The sequence below is a fragment of the Bufo bufo genome, chromosome 2, assembly GCF_905171765.1.
Source record: "Bufo bufo chromosome 2, aBufBuf1.1, whole genome shotgun sequence".
Lineage (NCBI taxonomy): Eukaryota > Metazoa > Chordata > Amphibia > Anura > Bufonidae > Bufo > Bufo bufo.
In genome coordinates, this window is record NC_053390.1 from 430,352,344 (window position 1) to 430,377,241 (window position 24,898).

The window sequence follows — 24,898 nt, forward strand, 5'->3', positions numbered from 1 at the left end:
AGGGCCACTATTGTCACATTGCAACTTCAGGTTCTCAGGAGAGTTTTGAATTGAGTGAAAATAAAGGCAGTGATGTAATTCGGGAGGTGATGTAATTTCCTTTGCCCTGTATATACAAAGTTGAGATTCAACTGAGGCTCATGTTTTTGAAGCTATGGTTTTTAATTGTGTGTTGTCCCTCAAATCTGTATGCTATACCTGAAACATACCTCCAAACTGTGCCAGAGTAATCGGACAGTCCCGGATTTTGGCGTTTGTCCTGTGGTTCCAGGACAGTTGTGGCATTTCCTGATTTCAACTGTATCTGCGACCTGAGGATGTTAGCTCCCTACTCTACCATGCCCTAACGGCAGCCTGTACGCTCCTCAGCAGTGACATCATCACGCCTGCTGAGCTGAGCAGGAGACCTGGGGATCATATTTGGTATTTCCAGGAGCCAGAAAATGAAATGTATGTCAGCAGGAAGCTGGCGTAGATTTTAGATGTAATGTATACCAGTTTTTTAGCACACATATTGGTAAATGTATAGGGCCGTGGGTATGCGTAATAGCGGCAGACCAGGCTACTGCTATGGGGCCCAGGGCAAGAGGGGGCCCAGTCTTAGTTGGGATTATCTCCGCTTCCTTCTGGAGGTAAAAACTTGGTCAGGACTCTACCCTTCAAAGGAACAACCTTTAGTAAGTAAGGCAGTTATAAAATGGGCCAAGGGTCATTGAAAATGGTTTGGGCAGAAACCCTTCTGTCCTGTGTGGGGGACCTGGTTTGATCCTTGTTATGGGGCCCTTGCTTCTCTATGCACGCCACTGCCCAAGGCCTACTTTTTTTTTTAATAGTGGTGTTGTTGCCAAAGAAGGGTAAAAGTCACAAATCTGCGAATCCAAAATTCACCAATGTATTATACTGTATAGACCACACTGCTTGAGACTTTACTATTATTGTACTTATTAGCTAGCGCTCCAGGCTCCTTGATGAATAGTGTCTGTAAGTGCAGGACTTACTAAAGGTGCCCCAAAGGAGCATTGCAGGGGAGATTTATCAAAACTAATGCAAAGGATAACTCACTTAGTTTCCCATAGCAACCAATCAGATTGATCCTTTCATTTTCCAACGGCACTCTGAAATATAAAAGGTGGAATACGATTTATCCCTATGGGCAACTAAGCCAGTTTTCCTTTGCACCAGTTTTGATAAACCTCTCCCTATGTCCCTTCGCTCTCAAATTTAGTTTGGAGCTTACCTTTGTGACTCCTATTGTAATGAATTGACAAGACTCATTTTTTTGTAAAGATAAACTAGAACTGCTAGAAACTACTGTATACCCTGGTAGATTTCTGTGCTATATTCATCTAGTAATGTCCGGCAGGGATCAGCAAAAACGCTTCTGTTTTTAATAACACAACCCACTGCATCCGTTATGAATGGATCCAGTTGTATTATCTTTAAAACAGCAATGACAGATCCGGCATTAAAACCATGGTAAGTCAATAGGCGCCGGATCCTTTTTCTATTGTGTCAGAGAAAAAGGATCCAGCTTGACACACAATGCAAGTCAATGGTGCTGGATCTGGTTTTGCGCTGGATCTCAATATCAGAAAATAAAAACGAAGATGATAAAGTAGCCTAAGTACAGGTGCACTTCAAAGGGAATGTGTCATCATCAACCCGATTCCAGTCTGCATACAATATTACTGTATAAGAATGCCGTAGAGGTGTGTCATTAATACAGGTAACCCTTTTGTGACAATAACTGATTGCCAGGGGTGAGAATGTAGGAAACTAGGGTAAAGGCTGGTCCAGCCAACAGTCTACTGTGTATGGGTAGCTGTCGTTGCACTTTGGGTGCGTTGATCTTTTAGTTCTCCCTGGGGATAAACCCCTAGAGGTGTCTGGCAGCAGCTTTCTCCTCTTCCCTCCATTGAAAGCACATTTGTATCAATTTTTTACATTTTGCATTTTTTACCCATAATATGACATTTTTTTCAAACATGTTTCCCCATTCACTGCAATGAGAAAACCAGACTTAAATTTTACATGCGGTACCACACATTGAGAAAACTCCAGGAGCATTTCCTTAAAAATACATGAAATGCGTTTTTTTCCTCCACCTGTCACTTTAATTTTAGAGCAGCTGTTGGAAACCTACTTGGATGCTGTACAAAATATCTATCTATCTATCTATCTATCTATCTATCTATCTATCTATCTATCTATCTATATCTGTCTGTCTCTATCTGTCTGTATCTATCTATCTAATCTGTCTTCTATCGATCTACAGTTAGCATATGTGGTGTAAGTAAACCCTAGAAATGTAAAAATGTAAAGTACGATATTTTATCAGTTACAGTACAATGAAGGAACTGCCTGAGATTCAAATATTTTTAATCCTGCAATAAAAACCCTTACATACGGTGGTATTGTAAGACGGCAGAGGCTTTGGGTGCGTAAACTATTGGATAATAGGATTATCCTTTGCAGATGGTTTTTAAAGAAATAGAGTGTAACCTGATACAAATTCCATGGCATTAGACTCACTTAGTTAAACTCTTAGGTATGTTTAGGTGTATGAATGTTTCAAGCTGAAATCTAAAAAGTGATCCAGTGATCCATGAATAAGAGCACCGCAGCCTTCTTTCAGCTTTTCCTAGGTCAGTGACAACATGTTCATTGATCACGTGGCCTAGGAGCAGCTCCCCATAGAATTTAGTGGGGCTGAGCACGATACCAAGCACAACCGCTATACAATCTAAGCACGGACAAGGCAGCAGTGCTCACAGGAGCGCCAGTGCCTTCTCAATGCTCACAGGAGCGCCAGTGCCTTCTCAAACAGCTGATTGGCGGGTTCCCGGGTGTCAAACTCCTACTAAACAGATACCTATTCCAGAGGATAGGTCATCAGTATTAAAATCTTGGAAAACCCTTTTAAATTTTAATTTATTCTGCAGTAGGAAAGCAACCCCAAACATACAGCCAATGTCATACAGAACTATTTTCTGTGTAAAGAAGAACAAAGAGTCCTGGAAGTAATGATGTGGCCCCCACAAAGCCCTGATCTGAAAATCATCAAATATGTTTGGGATTACATGAAGAGACAGAAGAATTTGAGCAAGCCTACATCCACAGAAGATCTGTGGTTATCTGTGGTTAGTTCTTGGAGAACTAACCACAGATCTTCTGTGGATTATAGGCTTGCATCAACTTTTTTTCTGAAGTCCTAAGAATTTTTTTTTTGTGCCATGATACACTTCTGTTGTGAAGATCAGACTTTGATAGATCCTTGTTCTTTAAATAAAATACTTCGCCCACTCACATCTGATGTCACCCCATTTGATTGAAAACACATAGAAACATAGAATGTGTCGGCAGATAAGAACCATTTGGCCCATCTAGTCTGCCCAATATACTGAATACTATGGATAGCCCCTGGCCCTATCTTATATGAAGGATGGCCTTATGCCTATCCCATGCATGCTTAAACTCCTTCACTGTATTTGCAGCTACCACTTCTGCAGGAAGGCTATTCCATGCATCCACTACTCTCTCAGTAAAGTAATACTTCCTGATATTACTTTTAAACCTTTGCCCCTCTAATTTAAAACTATGTCCTCTTGTAGCAGTTTTTCTTCTTTTAAATATTCTCTGCTCTTTTACCTTGCTGATTCCCTTTATGTATTTAAATGTTTCTATCATATCCCCTCTGTCTCATCTTTCTTCCAAGCTATACATGTTAAGGTCCTTTAATTTTTCCTGGTAAATTTTATCCTGCAATCCATGTACTAGTTTAGTAGCTCTTCTGTGAACTCTCTCCAAAGTATCAATATCCTTCTGGAGATATGGCCTCCAGTACTGCGCACAATACTCCAAATGAGGTCTCACTAGTGCTCTGTAGAGCGGCATGAGCACCTCCCTCTTTCTACTGGTAATTCCTCTCCCTATACACCCAAGCATTCTGCTAGCATTTCCTGCTGCTCTATGACATTGTCTGCCTACCTTTAAGTCTTCTGAAATAATGACCCCTAAATCCCTTTCCTCAGATACTGAGGTTAGGACTGTATCACTGATTGTATGTTCTGCTCTTGGGTTTTTACGCCCCAAGTGCATTATCTTGCACTTATCAACATTAAATTTTAGTTGCCAGATTTTTGACCATTCCTCTAGTTTTCCTAAATCCTTTTCCATTTGGTGTATCCCTCCAGGAACATCAACCCTGTTACAAAACTTTGTGTCATCAGCAAAAAGGCACACCTTACCATCGAGGCCTTCTGCAATTTTGCTGATAAAGATATTAAACAATATGGGTCCCAGAACAGATCCCTGAGGTACCCCACTGGTAACAAGACCATGTTCTGAATATACATGACTTTAATTTTATACATGGTATGCATGGTATACATTCATACTATTTCCACTCATAAACATGTGATATTGGATCATAGTCTTAGGTCAGATTTATGCAGAAATATAGACAATTCATATATATATATATATATATATATTTAAATGTATACAATTCTCAAGGGCTCGCAAACTTTTAAGCACTACTGTGCCCATTAGATGCACCTAGGTTATCGAGGAGGAAAATAAGAAAAAAATTTTTTTTCATTTGACCTAAGCTCAGAGCCCCAATCAGATCCTCAATGTTAATAAGACCCCCTATCAGACCTCAGCTCAGACCCCCACTGTTAATAAGACCCCAATCAGACCTCAGATCAGACCCCCAACGTGAAAAACCACAATCAGACCTCAGATCAGAGCTACAATGTAAATAAGAGCCCCTATTCAGACCTCAGATCAGAGACCCAATGTGAATGACCTCCATTCAGACCCCCATGCTCAGAGAAGAAAAAAAAATCCTCCTGCTCTGGATGCTGCCGCCCCTGTCATACAGCTCTCTTTTGTGTCCTTCCTGCTGCGCGCTATGCTGTGACCTGATGCGTACAGAGTGAGATCACAGAGCGCCGACGTCCTCACACTGTGTGCAGTCACAGCACTGCAAGCGGCCGAGGAAGACCAGGAAGTGTTAAGTACAGAGCCAGGGGAGCGCGGCATTCACCGCTTCCTCCTGTACTAATGAGCGCTTACATAATGGAAGAGCTCATTAGTATTCTCCCCCAAAAATATGGGGTGTGTATATACTGTATATATACAGTACAGACCAAAAGTTTGGACACACCTTCTCATTCAAAGAGTTTTCTTTATTTTCATAACTATGAAGGCATCAAAACTATGAATTAACACATGTGGAATGATATACATAACAAACAAGTGAAAATATGTCATATTCTAGGTTCTTCAAAGTAGCCACCTTTTGCTTTGATTACTGCTTTGCACACTCTTGGCATTTTCTTGATGAGCTTCAAGAGGTAGTCCCCTGAAATGGTCTTCCAACAGTCTTGAAGGAGTTCCCAGAGATGCTTAGCACTTGTTGGCCCTTTTGCCTTCACTCTGCGGTCCAGCTCACCCCAAACCATCTCGATTGGGTTCAGGTCCGGTGACTGTGGAGGCCAGGTCATCTGGCGCAGCACCCCATCACTCTCCTTCATGGTCAAATAGCCCTTACTTTCAAAGTTTTCCCAATTTTTCGGCTGACTGACTGACCTTCATTTCTTAAAGTAATGATGGCCACTCGTTTTTCTTTACTTAGCTGCTTTTTTCTTGCCATAATACAAATTCTAACAGTCTATTCAGTAGGACTATCAGCTGTGTATCCACCTGACTTCTCCTCAACGCAACTGATGGTCCCAACCCCATTTATAAGGCAATAAATCCCACTTATTAAACTTGACAGGGCACACCTGTGAAGTGAAAACCATTTCAGGGGACTACCTCTTGAAGCTCATCAAGAGAATGCCAAGAGTGTGCAAAGCAGTAATCAAAGCAAAAGGTGGCTACTTTACAGTTGTTTCACACTTGTTTGTTATGTATATAATTCCACATGTGTTAATTCATAGCTTTTGATGCCTTCAGTGTGAATCTACAATTTTCATAGTCATGAAAATAAAGAAAACTCTTTGAATGAGAAGGTGTGTCCAAACTTTTGGCCTGTACTGTATATATATACATACACACACAATATATCATGTACACATATACCACAAAGAATAGTTGTTGTTTTTTACCGGATGCATGGAATAGCATAGTCTACATAGTCTACTCTCCTATTCCACAGTTAAAAAAAGGCATAACAATGTATATTAGATGCCAAAAGAACACTCTTGGCATCTATCGACTGAATAGGACCTTATGGACATGTTTAGCCTAGGTGCTAGGAGCTTTCACAGCACATATGCAAAGCAAACACTTTAAACACAGTGTGAATACACCCTTAGTTGTATTATACTTGACTTTGTCCGATAAAAGTAGTTTTCTGCATGGATTGTTGGCCATGTCTCTATTACTTTTGTACTGCATGATGTTAGTTTTTGAGCCCACAGGCTCATGAAGTCTAAACTGGTGCTATCCTTACCTGCACCAAAAGCAAAGAAAAAGCTCTTTTGCGGAAACTCTTCTAATAGATCTTTCACTCTCTTCCCCATACGTTCGTTTCTTTTGTAGATTAGCTCTTGCCGAAAATAGCTATCGATCTCTTGTGCAGTTGTTTGTTCATGTGGTGGGAGTGTGGCATTTATAAAATTAGGCACCTGAAATAGCAGAATTGCAATTCCCTGTTATATCCATTGGACAACAGATAGAAACAGAAATGAATCTCCCTTCCTGCTTTGTCATTGGAAAATTCAGTATTTAATGTATAGTAGAAGAAAATCCTATATTTATCACTGCCAGACTCCATAATGTGCATACGTACTTGTGAAGAATCATGGTTGAATATTATGGCGTTCAGGTCTCCACAGTTGTAATGTTTGATGAGGTCCTCGGTGGTGTATGGAGCTTGTAGACCTCCAGCACGAAGGCTCTCCTGCTGCGAGAGAGTTTGGTTTAGGGCAAATATAACCTACAAAATAAATGAAATGAAAAGTTAATATAATGGAAGATATTATGATCTGTGAAGTCAAGATGTATATAGGTCTTTATTCTATTGAGAAGAAATGTATCCTTATAAAGGTAAAACTTTATGATCTACCATTATCAAGGACAAATCAGAAAGTCAAAACCATAGCCTTGTTGGGATGATGAAAGAACATATTTATACTGGCACAAACTCTCATGAATCTGCATATATTTGCAACTCTAATATTGGAATAAAGGGGTTGTCTCACTTCAGCAAAGGGAATTTATCATGTAGAGAAAGTGAATACAAGGCACTTACTAATGTATTGTGACTGTCCATATTGCATCCTTTGCTGGCTTTATTAATTTTTCAATCACATTATACACTGCTCGTTTCCAGGGGTTACAACCACCCTGTAATCCAGCAGTGGTGGTTGTGCTTGCACACTATAGGAAAAGGGTCAAACTGTCTGGTGGCTGGGACTGTGTGAGAGTGCATGGGCACACATGTGCGGCAACTCCCATCCCAGCCTCCTCGTACCAGTGCTGCAGTGGTGACCTTAACCCCTGGAAATGAATAGTGGATAAAGTGATCACAATACATTAGTAAATGCCTTGTCTACATAATAAATGCAATTTGCTGAAGTGAGACAACCCCTTTTAGTTTTCTCTACATTATCATTGATGTGTCATATATTTACATCAAGATGCTTTGATAAAAGTGTTATAAGATATTCTTTCTTTGTGCCTTGATGATGTCTCCTCTCTACTTTTCTTGTTCTCCCCTCCTTTATGCCTTTTTTATCCTGCATCCTTCTCCTGTTTTCACTCTTTTCTGTTTACCTCCCTCTCTCTCCTTTCATTAACCTGTTAGTGACCATAAACAACTTAAAATATACTCCTCAATTAAAAATGGATCACAATCTGATCTCATAAATACTCAACTGAGAGTACGATCAAAAAACAACTAAAGCAATTCATAATCAATATCACAATTTATTTTAAATATACAGTACCACAAAAATTCAGAAAACAATATCCAAGGAGAGAAAAGAGCAGGCTAGATGAAAAAGCTAATACAGAAAAATAGCTGGGGCATGTTAAAACACTTATGTATATACTTCTATAAGATGAGTTATATTTATATCAAGATTCAACCTTTAATACCAGCCTGTTTTGGGCCTTAGTGAACAAGCAATTTTTTTTGTTGTATTCCAATAGCTATAAAACTTGCACTAGCAATGCTAGTGAGATAAGAGGCAGGCTGAGAAGCCTGCCTTAGTATATTACACATAGTATTCAGTAGGTGCTGAATCCAGATTCTCGTTAGCAATGCTCATTTAGATGGTTACTAAGAAGACTCTTAATACACAGTTTTCTAGCAAAAATAAACACTTTCCCCAAATAAAGTGTGTTAATCATACTTGTCGCTATGCAATATTATAAATAAACTGAAATGAGAGGTATACTTTAAATCCTACAATAAGTAATTAGATTTTTTTTATTTAATTCCAATCCTTTCAATGCAATGTAAAATATTTTTTCACATGACTGTATTACATAATACATTGCCCATGTCCTGTTCTGGGCCTATAATGCACATCCATGTGAAAGAAACACGTATCTTTACTTCATATGTTGCTTCTAGTGGAGAGATTACACTGCTCACAGCGGCACCACACAGTGCCACATGGAGTACCTAAGATTCCTTTTTACACAGGCTGTGAATCGGGCTAATTATTGAGGATGAACATTTCTTTGGATGCTCGTTCCCGATAACTGACCCATTTAAAGATGCCGGTGATCACCCGATAAATAAGCAAACGTTTGTTCGTTAAGTGACTGCATTTTTTCATGTTGGACCAAGAATCTTTGTTTTTTGCCAGCACATTACCCTGTTTAAATAGGGAACATGCTGCCGACAATATACAAAGTGAATGGGGGACAAACAATCATAATCACGATCGTTCTTCCTCCTTTCACTTTGCATCAGGGTGTGTCTAAGGCCATTTAAATTAGCATGAATTGACTTTTTCGTCATTAGTTTATCATCCATTGGTGCTAGTTATTGGTCCGTCATCGGCCCGTGTAATATAACCCTAAGTGTACTGTAATACAAGGTCCATATGCATGGTTTTACCATATTCATAAGCCCTTGCCCTGGCTATAATACTTTATATACTGATTTGTGGTGGTTTATGATTTGTGGATTATGTTGGATTACTTACTGTTTTTCTGTAGACTTTTTGTTTTTATAAAAAATGTTTTCACAAAAAATAGACTGAACATAAAAATTGTATAAAATTTAGATGTATACCATTAGGGGGTCATGAAACAGAATTTTCTGTTCTTCAATAAAATCAATAAAAAGGCAGACAAGTCAAAGTTTAACCAATATGTTATCAAATTTCTTCTGGTTGCAGAACTAAGCTGGGAGTGTGGTTTTCAGAGGCATAATCCGATAAACTGATTTGATTTGACAAGCAAAGTTAAGAATGGCAAACAGAGAACATAGGGCAATTGATTGAACAGATGTGAGTGCTTTTTGTTGTGAAGGCCTCAAAGCTGGCGGGGTGGCGATTGGCTAATTTAAGTTGCATAATACTATAAGCCTTTCATATGCAGATTGTCTCTTTGATCCCATGTGGATAAAAGTGCAAGGCAGGGGGTCTTTTGTCTTAAAAAAGAATCCAGTGTCTGATGGAGCCTTCTTCTTCTCCCACCCTCTTGAGCTAACTGTCTTTGCAGAGGGAACATGACAGCTGGAGAAATATAACCAGAGAGTGCCCAATATTGTTTGTATTGAGGTTTATATCTGTAGGTTTTTACAAAGGTCATTCATTACATTCCTGAAGCAATGATTTAGACCTAGCTTCCCTAACACACTACTAAATATGATCCGCAGCATATGTGTGAATGAAATCTTAATTAATATTTCTATTATTTAGACTAATATCTTCTGTTTGGAAGTCGAAAAATAGGACAATTGCTTCTACTGAGAACTTTATGGGAAGGAGGTAAATGGTGTATGGGCACCTATGTCATCTCTTATCTCACAGATCGATGAATGCTACAAAGGGTTATAATCAAATCTACGCCAGACATTCCTAAATTACACCACTGTTGGATCTGTCACAAGCTGGACATACATGTTCAGAGATCAGTTCCTCCTCATCTAGCCAGTATTTCCATATTTCCTCCTTGAAATCCAACATGCCTGAACCTTCTTTCCCCTGATGGAAGCATTCAGGCTGCCCCAATACACAATCCTTTGCCAGTCTTGCAGATATTTATTTACTGTAGTGAAGGCCACCTTAAAGGACTCAACTCTCCCCTGGCAATATTCATCTCATGTAGACTAGCCACGTTAAAGAACTCTTTACTCCCCCCTGGCAGTAGATGTTGGGTGATGCTTAAACCTTTCTTGCCAACATTATATAAACCTTTGTAACGAGTGCAGGTTTACTAACAGAAAATCAAGACAGATTTCATGGTTTTACCCACAACATAAACTGCATATATTACTTACGGTTTTTGCTGCGGATTTGATGTGGAGTTGCCACAGATCTCACCCTTGCATTGCAAAGGGTGAAATCTGCACAAAAAACGCACAAACAATTAACATGCTGCGGATTTCTAAATCCACATGGCAGGTTAATCTCCGCACACGGATTTAAAAGGCAAAGTGTACATGAGATTTGTCTAATCTCACATACTTTGATGGTTCTGTATTATGCCATGGTTTTTCCACATCAGTAAATAACTCATGTAATCCACATTGTATACAGGTAGCCTGAAGGTGGCCTCACACACACATACAGTAAGGGGAACACTAACTATCTTATGTGTGAGGGGGATGTGCTGATGAGGTCAGGGGAGAGAAAATAGGACATGTTACATTTCATCATGTCCAATCTTTTATTCTGCCCTAGTGGCGGTTTCTTACTCCCCTATCCCCATTGTGAAATCTGCCAGGCGTGCATGTGGGATTATCTGGAGGAATCACTGTCCAGCTACCTTAAGCAGCTGCCAGATTTGGCAGAGACGGTTACATAGGAACTTATAATGGTGGCACTATCGTCTGACACATTTCTATGGGCAGTGTAAGTGGCAGGAACCATTGTAGACACAGCATCTATTAAAAGTAATAGTCATTGGTTTATATACACATTCAGTCCATTTTTGTGCGGCTTTCGTCTTGTAAAGCTCTGGACTACCTACGCCCTTGAATTAAGACAATGATGAAACATAACAAAAGAACATAGACATTTTTGTCCATAATGAATTTGCCCGGTGTGCTTAAAGTATTCAGGGCCTATACCATGCAAAAGGCTTGTTATAGGGTTAGTGTATTGGCTAGAAAATCAGTACTAACTCAGTATATTGGTTTCCGAATGAAATTCTGCATTTTGTTTGTAGAATTTACATTGTGTTGCATTAAATCACATACCGTACATTGGCGCTATAAAGTGTTGTATAATCTATTATTTATTCAAGCTCTAAACAACTTGTAAACTAGCCTCTTTATTCTATGCTAAATATGGTAATATTCAAACAGAAAGAGAAGAGTTTCCCATTTTATGAAGCTGTTGTCCCTAAAACCTCACTCATAAAAGCTCCCACTTTAATTTGTTTAGCATAATTTTATTGCTTTAATTAGTTTGCCTCTTCCAAGAGAAAACAGTACCAGCTTATTGTGTTAATTGGGCTGACATTTACTTATAATTTCATTTGTTTGCCAAATAATTAATAGTCTTAGAACTGCAGAGATGTGTCCAAGGAAATTTTGCAGGAACACAAAAATATAATTCTTTATATGCAATGGCAAAAAGCCAATACTCTACAAGCTTGGACCACAGTGTAATATCTAGTAAAATATAACCCACGCCTTGGAATTTTTTATTCCATGTTACTGGTAATAGTGAGCATTTACTGTATTTTCAAGCCCTGACACTTATAGATGTATGACTATATTGAGAAGTGATAGGAGGTATAAAGGGGGTCATTTACTATGCTGAAATATACTCACACCAGGTCTAAAATTGTGGGCAAGGTGTGGGTGGGGAAGGGGACCTTCATAATTTTCTACACCTGTTTTACAGCTAGGAAGCGGTCTTATATTTAGACTGGCGCTGGATGCGCCGAAGTTATGGAAAGGCCTGCGCCTCTTCATAACTTCGGCGAAGCCACCGCCAGCTTAGGGCTTTATTAAGACCGACGTCTAAAACGCTGGTCTTAATAAATGTGTCCCAAAGTTTTTAGTAACAACTGGTCCTTGAAGCCTGAGAGAGTCCAAAAGGTCCTATGGTTAAATATGAATAGTCTAATACTATGAATAATTTGCGACTTGGAACTCATAGATTTTAAGCTCTTGTGATCATGGTCCTTGCTCCTCTTATTTTAATTGTTGACTTGATTGACTGTAGCTATGTAATGTATGATTTTGTTTATACATGAACCTTCTGATTGTAAAGTGCTGTGGAATATGTTGGCCTCATATAAATAAAGATTTTTATTATCTTTCTGGTTGAAGGATATCTAGTTAGACAAATACCCTGTCGTGGTCTGAACTCTTGGCTCAGTCATTGCATGAAAGTCCGCTTCCATGTAACAATCTAACCAAATAAACCTAAGCAACCATGACAGTCAATGCCTAGTGAAATTACAGTAAAAGCTGCATGATCATTTAAAGGTCCCCATACAAATTAGAGTATTGTTGGCTATCAGGGCTTGACTGGGACTAAAAAGCAGCCCTGGCACACAAGTCCCACCAGCCTACATATAAATTCATGGAAAAATAGTAACATGCAATGCATGCTGTAGTGAATTTTCCTTTTCTTGGTCACAACCCAAACATCTACCATAAATATGTAAAGTAAACCTTCATCTCAAAAAAGAAAATAAAAGTGGAGTAGAGGAATACCTAATCATATAGTGTACACTAAATACATAGGTTTACTACAGTGCCAGAGGGAAGCATATACATACTCACTGCCTAGATATGGTAACAGAACCAAGCTTAATATATAGATATGGTAACAGAACTAAGCTCATTGCCTAGATACAACAACAGAACCAAGCTTACTCTATAAATATAGTGACAGACCCAAGCTCACTGCCTATATACAACAACAGAACCAAGCTTACTCTATAAATATAGTGACAGACCCAAGCTCACTGCCTAGATACAACAACAGAACCAAGCTTACTCTAGAAATATAGTGACAGACCCAAGCTCACTGCCTAGATACAACAACAGAACCAAGCTTACTCTATAAATATGGTGACAGACCCAAGCTCACTGCCTAGATACAACAACAGAACCAAGCTTACTCTATAAATATAGTGACAGACCCAAGCTCACTGCCTAGATACAACAACAGAACCAAGCTTACTCTATAAATATAGTGACAGACCCAAGCTCACTGCCTAGATACAACAACAGAACCAAGCTTACTCTATAAATATAGTGACAGACCCAAGCTCACTGCCTATATACAACAACAGAACCAAGCTTACTCTATAAATATAGTGACAGACCCAAGCTCACTGCCTATATACAACAACAGAACCAAGCTTACTCTATAAATATAGTGACAGACCCAAGCTCACTGCCTATATACAACAACAGAACCAAGCTTACTCTATAAATATAGTGACAGACCCAAGCTCACTGCCTAGATACAACAACAGAACCAAGCTTACTCTATAAATATAGTGACAGACCCAAGCTCACTGCCTAGATACAACAACAGAACCAAGCTTAATCTATAAATATAGTGACAGACCCAAGCTCACTGCCTATATACAACAACAGAACCAAGCTTACTCTATAAATATAGTGACAGACCCAAGCTCACTGCCTATATACAACAACAGAACCAAGCTTACTCTATAAATATAGTGACAGACCCAAGCTCACTGCCTAGATACAACAACAGAACCAAGCTTACTCTATAAATATAGTGACAGACCCAAGCTCACTGCCTAGATACAACAACAGAACCAAGCTTACTCTATAAATATAGTGACAGACCCAAGCTCACTGCCTATATACAACAGAACCAAGCTTACTCTATAAATATAGTGACAGACCCAAGCTCACTGCCTAGATACAACAACAGAACCAAGCTTACTCTATAAATATAGTGACAGACCCAAGCTCACTGCCTATATACAACAACAGAACCAAGCTTACTCTATAAATATAGTGACAGACCCAAGCTCACTGCCTAGATACAACAACAGAACCAAGCTTACTCTATAAATATAGTGACAGACCCAAGCTCACTGCCTATATACAACAACAGAACCAAGCTTACTCTATAAATATAGTGACAGACCCAAGCTCACTGCCTAGATACAACAACAGAACCAAGCTTACTCTATAAATATAGTGACAGACCCAAGCTCACTGCCTATATACAACAACTGAATCAAGCTTACTCTATAAATATAGTGACAGACCCAAGCTCACTGCCTATATACAACAACAGAACCAAGCTTACTCTATAAATATAGTGACAGACCCAAGCTCACTGCCTATATACAACAACAGAACCAAGCTTACTCTATAAATATAGTGACAGACCCAAGCTCACTGCCTAGATACAGCATCAGGACCAATTGTACTACATAGATACAATAACAGAACAAAGCTCACTGCATAGATATAGTATTGAAACCAACTTTACTGTATCTTTACAGTAATGGAACAAAGTTTACTACATAGATATGGTAATAGAATCAGGCTTGCTAAATAGATATGTTAATAGTACTAAGCTTATTATATAGATCTGATACCAGAACCATGCTAACTACATAGATACAGTAACAAAATCAAGCTTAATATATCGATATGGTAACAGCACCAAACTTCCTGCATATATACAGTAACAGAACCATGCATAGAAATTATAGAAGTGCCATGCATATAGCTATTAACAGTGCCTGCAAACTTCAGTGGCTTGTATGAGCTTTATGGTCTAATACAGGGGTGTCCAACCCGTGGCTCGCGAGCCGCATACGGCTCCTTGCTCCTTCATTTGCGGCTCGCAGGGGAACGGTCCGTCCAGCTCTTACTATCTAGGCTGCGCAGCCTAGTATCTCCTCTTATAAGAGAACATGGTGTGTGCCGCGCTCGGCGCGCGCTATGTTCTCTCTGGCAAGACAGTGTAGAAGGACGGAGGGAGGGAATCCCGAGGGAATCCCTCCCATCCCATGGCGCGGCTGCCGCTGAGCCCAATGAATGGACGGCTAATTAAAGCAGGAGGAGGGACAGGGGAGGGAATAAACTGCTGCACCGTCTGAGCTAGTGAGCTTGACAAACAGCAGCAGCAGCAACCTCCTCCTCCTCCATTGTGTATTAGTGCACTGAGCAGCCAGCATAGCAGGTACCCCATCCCCACACAGTGCAAGAGTAGCCTGCCTCAAAATAGAGGCAGGCAAAAAACATATGTATCAGCAGCCAGTAAGATTGGGGTTATTGTGACTCATTAACCCCAATCTTGCCACTGCGATGTTTTAAACATGATGGGGGCCATTTATTTTTAATGTCAGGCTGGGTACATGCTTTTGGACTGGACCCCATGTGCCTCACATTAATAGTAAGTAATCCCCAAAGTACCATCTCACATAATTTGTTTGAAACCCCCTCTGGTGACAGATAAAGCAACAACTCAAATTGAGATGATTACTTACTGACTTACTGATGATTCTTACTGACACACATGTTAGGCTACTTTCACACTAGCGTTTTTGCTGGATCCGACAGGGTCCAGCAAAATTGCTTCCATTACTGATAATACAACTGTCTGCATCTGTTTGAACGGATCTGGTTGTATTATCTTTACCATTGCCAAGACGGATCCATCATGAACTCCATTGAAAGTCAATAGGGGACGGATCCATTTTCTATTGTGGCAGATTGTGCCAGAGAAAACGGATCCGTCCCCATTGACTTGCATTGGGGGTCATGACGAATCCCTCTTGGTCCGCATCCCAGGACGGAAAGAAAACCGCATCATGTCTGGGAAACCCACTGAACGGAACGGAATATATTTTGGAGTATTCCGTCCAGTTCAGTTTTGTCCCCATTGATTATGAATGGGGACAAAACTGAAGCGTTTAGTTTTTTTACGGTATTGAGCCCCTATGACAGAACTCAATACCGAAAAACTTTCACGCTAGTGTGAATGTACCTTTAAAGAATTGCCTCGAGTAGCAACAACTGAATACAATCCAGATTTGAAACACATTGTGAAAAACAAAGTTTGCCAGAAGTCTCACTAAAGCTGTCTACACTACAGGTAGGAAAGGTGGTTTAAATACACTTTTGAATGTTTGAAAACTCAATTGCAGTAATACTTATGTGTAAATGTATAGCTTGTGGCAGTCATACGTTTTTTTTTCTGGCTCTTTGTGTCTGTAAGGTTGGCCACCCCTGGTTTAATATCTTCTGTAGGTGCATGCAACTACAGTAGAGGCTGATATAATCTCTGGAGGGGAATGATATTAGGCTTTTACAGAAGTCATATAATTCCCTAGTACAAAATCAGCCCACTATCCCACCTCTGGAACCTCGAAAACAGGCCCCTATCTTGTGGCAGCTTTGAATGAAGAGGTGGCCACACATGCACAGCTTTCTCAATTCAGTTATATGCGACTTCCAAAAATAGCCAAGAGGGCCTGGTTCTGGAATAGAAGCCATGTGGAAAAGACTGCAAGGAAGTCTACGGGTTGTCGGATCAGATGGATCTTTCAAAAGATGGAATGATGAGTGTGAGCAATAGTGAGGAGAAAACTAACAGAGAAGTAATATTTTGCAGTGTCCATGTCACCTACACAGAACATCCTGACACTAGCCATGACCAGTATCAGGACTTGGAAGGAGGAGTTTGTAATGACTTATGAGTTCCACCACAGCTGGTAACTGGCATTAGAAATACATTTTTTATTATGGCGGTCGACCATACTGTTTTCAATAATTGCCTGCTTGTCAGAGATGATGAAAGCTAAATTTACATGGAGATGAACGCTCATCCCCACACAGTTTAATTGTTTCTGGGCAGAAGATTATACAAGAAGATCTGCTGCCCAGAAACAATTCTAATGTCCACATCAACAAGCATAGAAAAGGTGACCTTAAGGCCCTTTTACATGGGTTGACACATGGTCATGCTGATTATCGAGAATGAACGTTCATGCGAACGCTTATTCCTGATAAATGACCTGTAAAAGAATACAGCTGGCACAATCTTAGAGCAAAATCATGAGGCCATTGCCACCGGTGGATGTGACTTGGCTGCATGCTGCCAGGCACATCGTCGGCCTGACTGATAATTGGCCTGACAGTCGTCCCATGTAAGGCTACTTTCACACTTGCGTTGTAAAGATCCAGCAGGCAGTTTCGTCGCCGGAACTGCCTGCCGGATCCGGAAATCCATATGCAAACGGATATCATTTGTAGACAGATCTGGATGCAGATCCGTCTGACAAATGCATTGAAATTCCAAATCCGTCTCTCCAGTGTCATCCGGAAAAACGGTTCCGGTATTTATTTTTTTAGCATTTTTAAACACTTGGTACCAGATCCGGCATTAATACATTTCAATGGGAATTAATGCCGTATGCGGCATTCCGGCAAGTGTTCCGGAATTTTGGCCGGAGAAAATACTGCAGCATGCTGCGGTATTTTCCCCGGCCAAATACCCTAAAGGGACCTTGATGATATTGTGACATTGTTGTAATTTTGTAAAACGAATGGCATATCCAAACTTACTGCATCATTTTTGAATCAATGAGCTATTATTGCAATCTGCTAGTTACTTCAGCTTTGCTTTCTTTAATTTGCTGCAACTTTCTTTGGTTAACCCATTAGTGACCACCTAGACGCCTTTTTAAGACGGTCACTTATGGGTCTTAGGATAGGCCGCTGCCTTTTTATGGTCTCTTGTGCAGTGGAGAGCAATGGCTCGGCTGTCATATGATGGCCAGACTCCTGCTCTAAGAAGCACCATTCCATCCTTTAACCCCTTAGATCATGCAATGTTCAATATCAACAGCGGCATCTTAGAGGTTTAGAGGGAAGGATCTCCCACTGTCTCCTAATGAGATCCCAGGGTGCTGATGTCTTAGCAGTGCATCTGGCTGTGCCTCTCTGGCTCTCTGCTAGTGACTGTCAATAGATCACAGATAGTATCATACTGTGTACCGCAGTACAAGGTATTGGAAAAGTGATCAAAAGATTGCCTGTTAAAGTCCCCTTGTGGTTAAATATTAAAGGGCTTCTGTCACTCCACTAAACTCATTATATATTTTTGTCTCCTTAAAATCCTTATGCTGCGATTTCTCAATATATAGGGCTATTACTCAGTTTGGTTCAGTAGTTATATAAAAAAACTGACTTTTATAATATGCAAATTATCTCTCTAGCAGCAGGTAGGGCGGCTACCTGCTGCTAGCAGCCGCATCCTCCATTCATAATGACGCCCCCTCCTCATGTTGATTGACAGGACCAGCCAATGCGCTCGTCCTCTGACTGGCCCTCAGTGCGCCTGCGCCGGGTGTACATGTGACGTCATCGGCGCAGGCGCACTGAGGATGGAGCGGCCGAGCGAGCGGCCTCCACTCAGTGCGCCTGCGCCAACTGAAGACTGGCGCGAGATTTAAAACGCAGACAGGGCCAGTCAGAGGACGAGCGCATTGGCTGGTCCTGTCAATCAACATGAGGTTAAAAATGAATGCTGCAAAATTTATAACATAAAAACTCAGTGGTGGTATTGCTGTTTTTTTCCCCCACCTCTCCCCCCAATAACAGTTGATAAAAGTTTATTAAGTTATGTGTACCCCACAATGGTGCCATTAAAAGCCACAAAAAAAACAGGCCCTCATACGGCTACATACATGGAAAAATAAAAAAATGTCATACATAGTTCTTGGAATGTGAAGAAGAAAAAAATAATATGCTTGGTCACTAAGGCACAACACAAGCTGGGGTTAAACATGATATATCATTAGCTATTTAGCACAAAGTGAAATCTTGCTGACAATTACATTTATCGATCATGTGAGGTCTGCTGAGAGGACAGTGACAAAACACTTGTAGTTGTGAAAGTTACCAGCATGGTAAATCAATACTTGTTCGTGGCATTTTGCTACCTGGATTATTACTGCTAACATGATACCTGAGTAGTCCTACGGCAGGTTCAGAGGCAACCAGTCATCAGCATATTTTCCACCGGCCCCCTATTTCTAGAGTCTGATATATATATATATATATATATATATATATATATATATATGTACAGTTAGGTCCATATATATTTGGACACTGACAATTTTTTTTTTAAACCTGTTTACTAAAACATATTCAAGTTATAGTTATATAATGGATGTGGACATAAAGTCCAGACTTTTAGCTTTCATTTGAGGGTATCCACATTAAAATTGGATGAAGGGTTTAGGAGTTTCAGCTCCTTTACATGTGGCATCCTGTTTTAAAGGGACCAAAAGTAATTGGACAAATCATTCAAATGCTGTTTCATGGGCAGCTGTGGGCAATTCCTTCATTATTTCATTCTCAATTAAGCACATAAAAGGCCTGGAGTTGACATGCGGTCAAAGGAGCTTTCCATGCAGGTGAAACAAGCCATCCTTCATCTGCGAAAACAGAAAAAGCCCATCCAAAAAATTTCTATACTATTAGGAATGGCAAAATCTACAGTTTGGTACATCCTGAGAAAGAAAGCACTGGTAACCTCAACAATGCAAAAAGACCTGGACGCCCATGGAAGACAACAGTGGTGGATGATCGCAGAATAATTACCATAGTGAAGAGAAACCCCTTCACAACAGCCAACCAAGTGAACAACACTCTCCAGGATAAAGGCTATCAATATCCAAATCTACCATAAAAAGAAGATTGCATGAAAGTAAATACAGAGGGTTCACTGCATGGTGCAAGCCACTCATAAGCCTCAAGAATAAGAAGGTTAGATTGGACTTTGCTAAAAAAAAACATCTTAAAAAACCAGCACACTTCTGGAAGAACATGCTTTGGACAGATAAAACCAAGATCAACCTCTACCAGAATGATAGAAAGAAAAAAGTATGGCGAAGGCATGGTACAGCTTATGATCCAAAGTATACCACATCATCTGTAAAACACGGTGGAGGCAGTGTGATGGCTTGGGCATGCATGGCTGCCACTGACACTGGGTCCCTAGTGTTTATTGATGACGTGACACAGGACAGAAGCAATCAGATTAATTCTGGGGGTTTTCAGAGACATACTGTGTGCTCAAATCCAGCCAAATGCAGCCTAACTGATTGGTCGCCGTTTCATAATACAGATGGACAATGACCCAAAACATAAAGCCAAAGCAACCCAGGAGTTTATTAAAGCAAAGGAGTGGAATATTCCTGAATGGCCAAGTCAGTCACCTGATCTGAACCCAATAGAGCATTTCACTTGTTAAAGACTAAACTTCAGACAGAAAGCCCCACAAACAAACAGCAACTGAAAACCGCTGCAGTAAAGGCCTGGCAGAGCATTAAAAAGGAGGAAACACAGCGTCTGGTGATGTCCATAAGTTCAAGACTTCAGGCAGTCATTGCCAACAAAGGGTTTTCAACTAAGTATTAGAAATTAACACTTTATTTGCAATTTTTTAATTTGTCCAATTATGTTTGAGCCCCTGAAATGAAGGGATTGAGTTTAAAAAATGCTTTAGTTCCTCACATTTTTATGCAATCATTTTGTTCAACCCACTGAATTAAAGCTGAAAGTCTGAACTTCAGCTGCATCTGAATTGTTTTGTACAAAATCCATTGTGGTAATGTACAGAACTAAAATTAGAAAAATTTCGTGTCTGTCCAAATATATATGGACCTAACTGTATATACATATATACACACATATAGTATTTTAACAATTCTGGATCATCTTCTCATGGAACTCTATGTTGTTCTGTTCCTCAGCTATCGATACTATAAGTTTATTAATTCATCTGCCGCAGGGTTTTACAGTTGGAGGTGTGCCACTGCACAGTCTGACACCGACAGCACTTTTGAACAGTGTAAGATTTTTTGCAGGGACACAACCCCCCCTGGTAACACCCAGCTATAGGTTCATTAAAATAACTTCTAAAAGGAATAATAGACGTATGGAACAACATAGACATATAGGAAAAGATGCTCCAGAATCATTGTTGCATGGGAATAAAACCATTTAGCAAAACAGACATGCAAACCTCCCAACTTTTAAAAAGATGGAAGAGGGATACTATGTGCAAGCTTTTTCTGCACTAGGCCACGCCTCTAACTCCACCCAAAACATAACTAAACACCTAATCCCAGCCAGTCCCCTAAATGCCCCCACACAGTATTTATGTTATGGCCAGATATGTGCCCCCTCACAGTAGTGATGCCCAGATATGTGCCCCCCCCCCAGTAATATGGCCAGGATTGTGCTCTCTCATAGTAATATGCCCAGGATTGTCCCCCATCAAAGTAATATGCCCAATTGTGTCCCCTCACAGTAATATGCCCAGAATTGTGCCACCTCTCTGCTTCATCATTACAGGCAGATGTCTCTGCTGAAGCGGGGTCAGCTGCCTGAGAGCAGGACATACCTCCCCCATACCGGGACCACAGGACAGCCACTGAAAAGTTTGTCTTTACGTTTTTCTGCTTGGACATCTTCAAAGTGCTACAGAAAGCAGATTCAGGAGATTTCCTGCAGTCAAATCCATCATTCTTCCCTGTGCAGTGTCCCACTACAAGGTGACACTTAAAATTTCTACATCTGTATTGAATTAATTTCTGAATGTATTGTAATTCCTAATACCAGGCTGGCAGTGTTATTTCATCTAGTCGCCCCTAGGTGGTGCTGGCATAATCTATATAAGTAGTTGGGGTATGCTAATAAAGAGAGTTGAAGTTGAAGTAGAGTTGAGAGAGAAGACAGGAAGTAATTGTATAGAGGAGAAGAACAGGCCCAGTCCACAATGTAGCTGCTTTTTCACCTTCTGGGCCCTGATAAAGCCTAGAGAGGACAAAGTATTTACAGCAGCACAGCATGGACAAGTAAGTCTATGTATGAATATAGAGAAAGTCTAGTAGAGATTAGCCAATGGACTTCACAAGCACCAGTGACCGGGAGAGACTTAAAAGTACCTGGACACAGCCGGATGATTAAAGGCGCCTAATTGTCCTTTACCACATGCCTCTATGGACATAGTGGACCTGAAAATCTTCAGGAGAGCATCCTGCATTAATAATGTAGCAGAGAGTTTGCCTGCCATGAGGGAGAACGTCCTTATTGGATTGCTTATCATAAGTAAGAAAACATTACATTCAGTACCTGAGTGCTAGCAAGTGGACCTAGTGTAAAACGATATCAGTAACAATCTATTTCTAGCCTGTTGGAGCAACTGCCTTAGGAAAACTCCTTAACTGACAACTTCCCAGCTTGATAAGAGGATTACAACATATTTGATATTTGAACTATTACCTTCTTTTGTACTAATGGACTGTACTGACTACCCGAAGACAAGTAATTTAGTAAAAGTTCTGTTGTTTACTACAATTGACTACTCATCCTTTCTACCAACTTCAATTGCACCTAACACGTCACGAACACAGGGGCCCAGCCACCAAAGCACCTTAAGTATACCCATTATCATCAAGTGCACCTCAACTTCCATCTGGCTGGTGTTCCCTGCAATAGAGAGTGCCCCGGAGGATTTAGTACTGTCTTCCCCATCACTGCACGTCGGCCCAGGGAGGCTCTGCTAATAGTGAGTACTAAAAACTACTACTACCCCTATCGGCCCACCGTAGCCTCGCGTGTTGCCCCTGCGGACCTGGTCGCTGCACCTGCCTCTCCTTCTTCGGTTGGAGACAGGCTGCTATGAGTTTACATGCACTACCCTGACCTCAAAGTCTCACTTTAATGGACAAAACCTCCTCCTCTGTGTGTGTGTGTGTAGGGATACTAGACAGTACTAGTACACTGACTGTACAGAAATAGCTATCCATCATCCTGGGACCTTGAATGACAAATCTGTCTCGCTATGCTGCAGTATACAGTATTTGTCACTGGCATTATCACTCAGCTTTTCGAGGCGCCTGACTAGCAAATTCAGCTGGGTATTCTAAAAATGCTCCCTTCCACACTTTGAGATGGTTTGGCCAGCCATATCTTAAATCTGTACCCCTCAGTCCAGTAATTTGCAGAAATATTTAACAAGAACCTCACTGCATGCCTAAGGTTCTGCAGAGAGACTTTAGAGGGAAGGAGTATTATAACCTTTATCATTGCCGTTGTCCATATGCTACTATTGGGGAAGGGTTGCACTCTGTTATCTGCTTTGGAACTGTTCTGCACTTTAGTAAAAAAGAGACTTATTTAACCGCCTGGTTACTGACTCCATCATTTGCCAGTCATTGCACCTTTCCTGCCTTGCATCCATACCTACACCTACCACCAGGCAGGAGCCTCAACTCCAAGGAGTGCCCCAAGGGATGGAAAGGTGCACCTGTCACTGCGTGGCCCCAGGGAGCGCCAGTGTGACCTGCGAGTACCAAGCCTTCCTCCGAGCCATAACTACCACTCCTATCCTCTGTGCACTCCTCCCGTGCCACTGCAGATCCAACTTGATGTTGCCAGTTTGGGGTGTGTCCCTGCACAGTCTGATGCTATCCAAACAATGCTGCAGGTGTCAGACTAAAATAGACACCCCCCCAACTAGTAACACCCATCTGGACCTTTATTCCAGACTGCAAAAAATGAATTCATAACTTCTAGTAGGAAAACTAAAGGAATGACACAACATAGGAGCCATGAGAATAGATAATCCAGAATTGCTATTACATGGGGAATACAAGTAGGAGGGGAGACGTCAGGATAGGATTAGGTGGGATGCGGGGGGCAGTCCCTATACCACTGACCCCATAGCAGCCTCGTGGTCTACCTCCACTGGAAATACGCCATTGTTTGGTTATTAGACATACAGTAGCTTATATACATTCCCTATAAATGTACAGTGCCTATGGTAATAATTTGTAGCTAGTACAGTGTCTATGATAACCTTTATTATGCCTTTTAATGTATCAGTCACATGAGTGGAGCTGATCTTCATTTACATGAATTCTGCAACTAATCTGCCTCATGTGAACATATCCTTATTGGGTGTTACTAAACTGCATACCAAAATTTTCCTTCAAGGCCTGAATGCTAACAAGGTACTTAATATCAGGACTTAATCAAGTGTAGCAAAGTATTAGAATAGCACTCAGCCGCTATGACATGAGCAGTTCTACTGTTACTGTGCTAATGAGAAACAAAGATGCCAGGTTGTAAACTAGTCATTGAAATGAGGGTTTGTTCACATCTACATCAGAGGCTCCATTCTGGGTCTCCATCACAGAGGAGAGAAAAGTCCTGCATGCCTAGAAAGAAGCATAAGACCCCACGTAAACGACCGTATCCATTTTGTGGTCCGCAAATTGCGTGTTTTGCGTGCTGTCTGTACTTTATTTGAAATGAATCATAATGGGTCTGTGCTGTGCATTTTGCAGACATTTGGGGTCATTTATCAAACTGGTGAAAAGTAGAATTGGCTTATTTGCCCATAGCAACCAATCAGATTCCACCTTTCATTTTGGACAGCTCCTTTGGAAAATGAAAGGTGGAATCTGATAGGTTGCTATGGGCAACTAAGCCAGTTCTACTCTACATCAGTTTGATAAATTACCCCAATAGTCAATTTTTTTTTTTTTAGGGACAAACATACAGATGTGTAAAGCAGTAAAAACTTCAAAAAGCGGCATATCAAGTCATCTGTAGGAGAAGAATCCCTTGAAGTAAACACACAGCAGAGACTGTTCTTCCTAAAACTATTTGTCCTCCATCATTGTTCTTATATCTGCGCAGCCAAACATTCTAAAA

At 40.6% G+C, this 24,898-nt stretch overlaps 1 protein-coding gene across 1 annotated transcript in view; it reads right to left on the reverse strand.

Annotated features, from left to right (window-relative positions):
• TRABD2A (TraB domain containing 2A) overlaps window positions 1-24,898 on the reverse strand; it is an 81,029-nt gene that overhangs the window by 13,635 nt on the left and 42,496 nt on the right. Inside the window, exons 3-4 of the mRNA XM_040417400.1 lie at window positions 6,803-6,949; window positions 6,464-6,638 (exon numbers count right to left, since the gene is read on the reverse strand). Of these exons, the coding sequence (XP_040273334.1) occupies window positions 6,464-6,638; window positions 6,803-6,949 (322 nt within the window). The remainder of the gene's footprint in view (window positions 1-6,463; window positions 6,639-6,802; window positions 6,950-24,898) is intronic.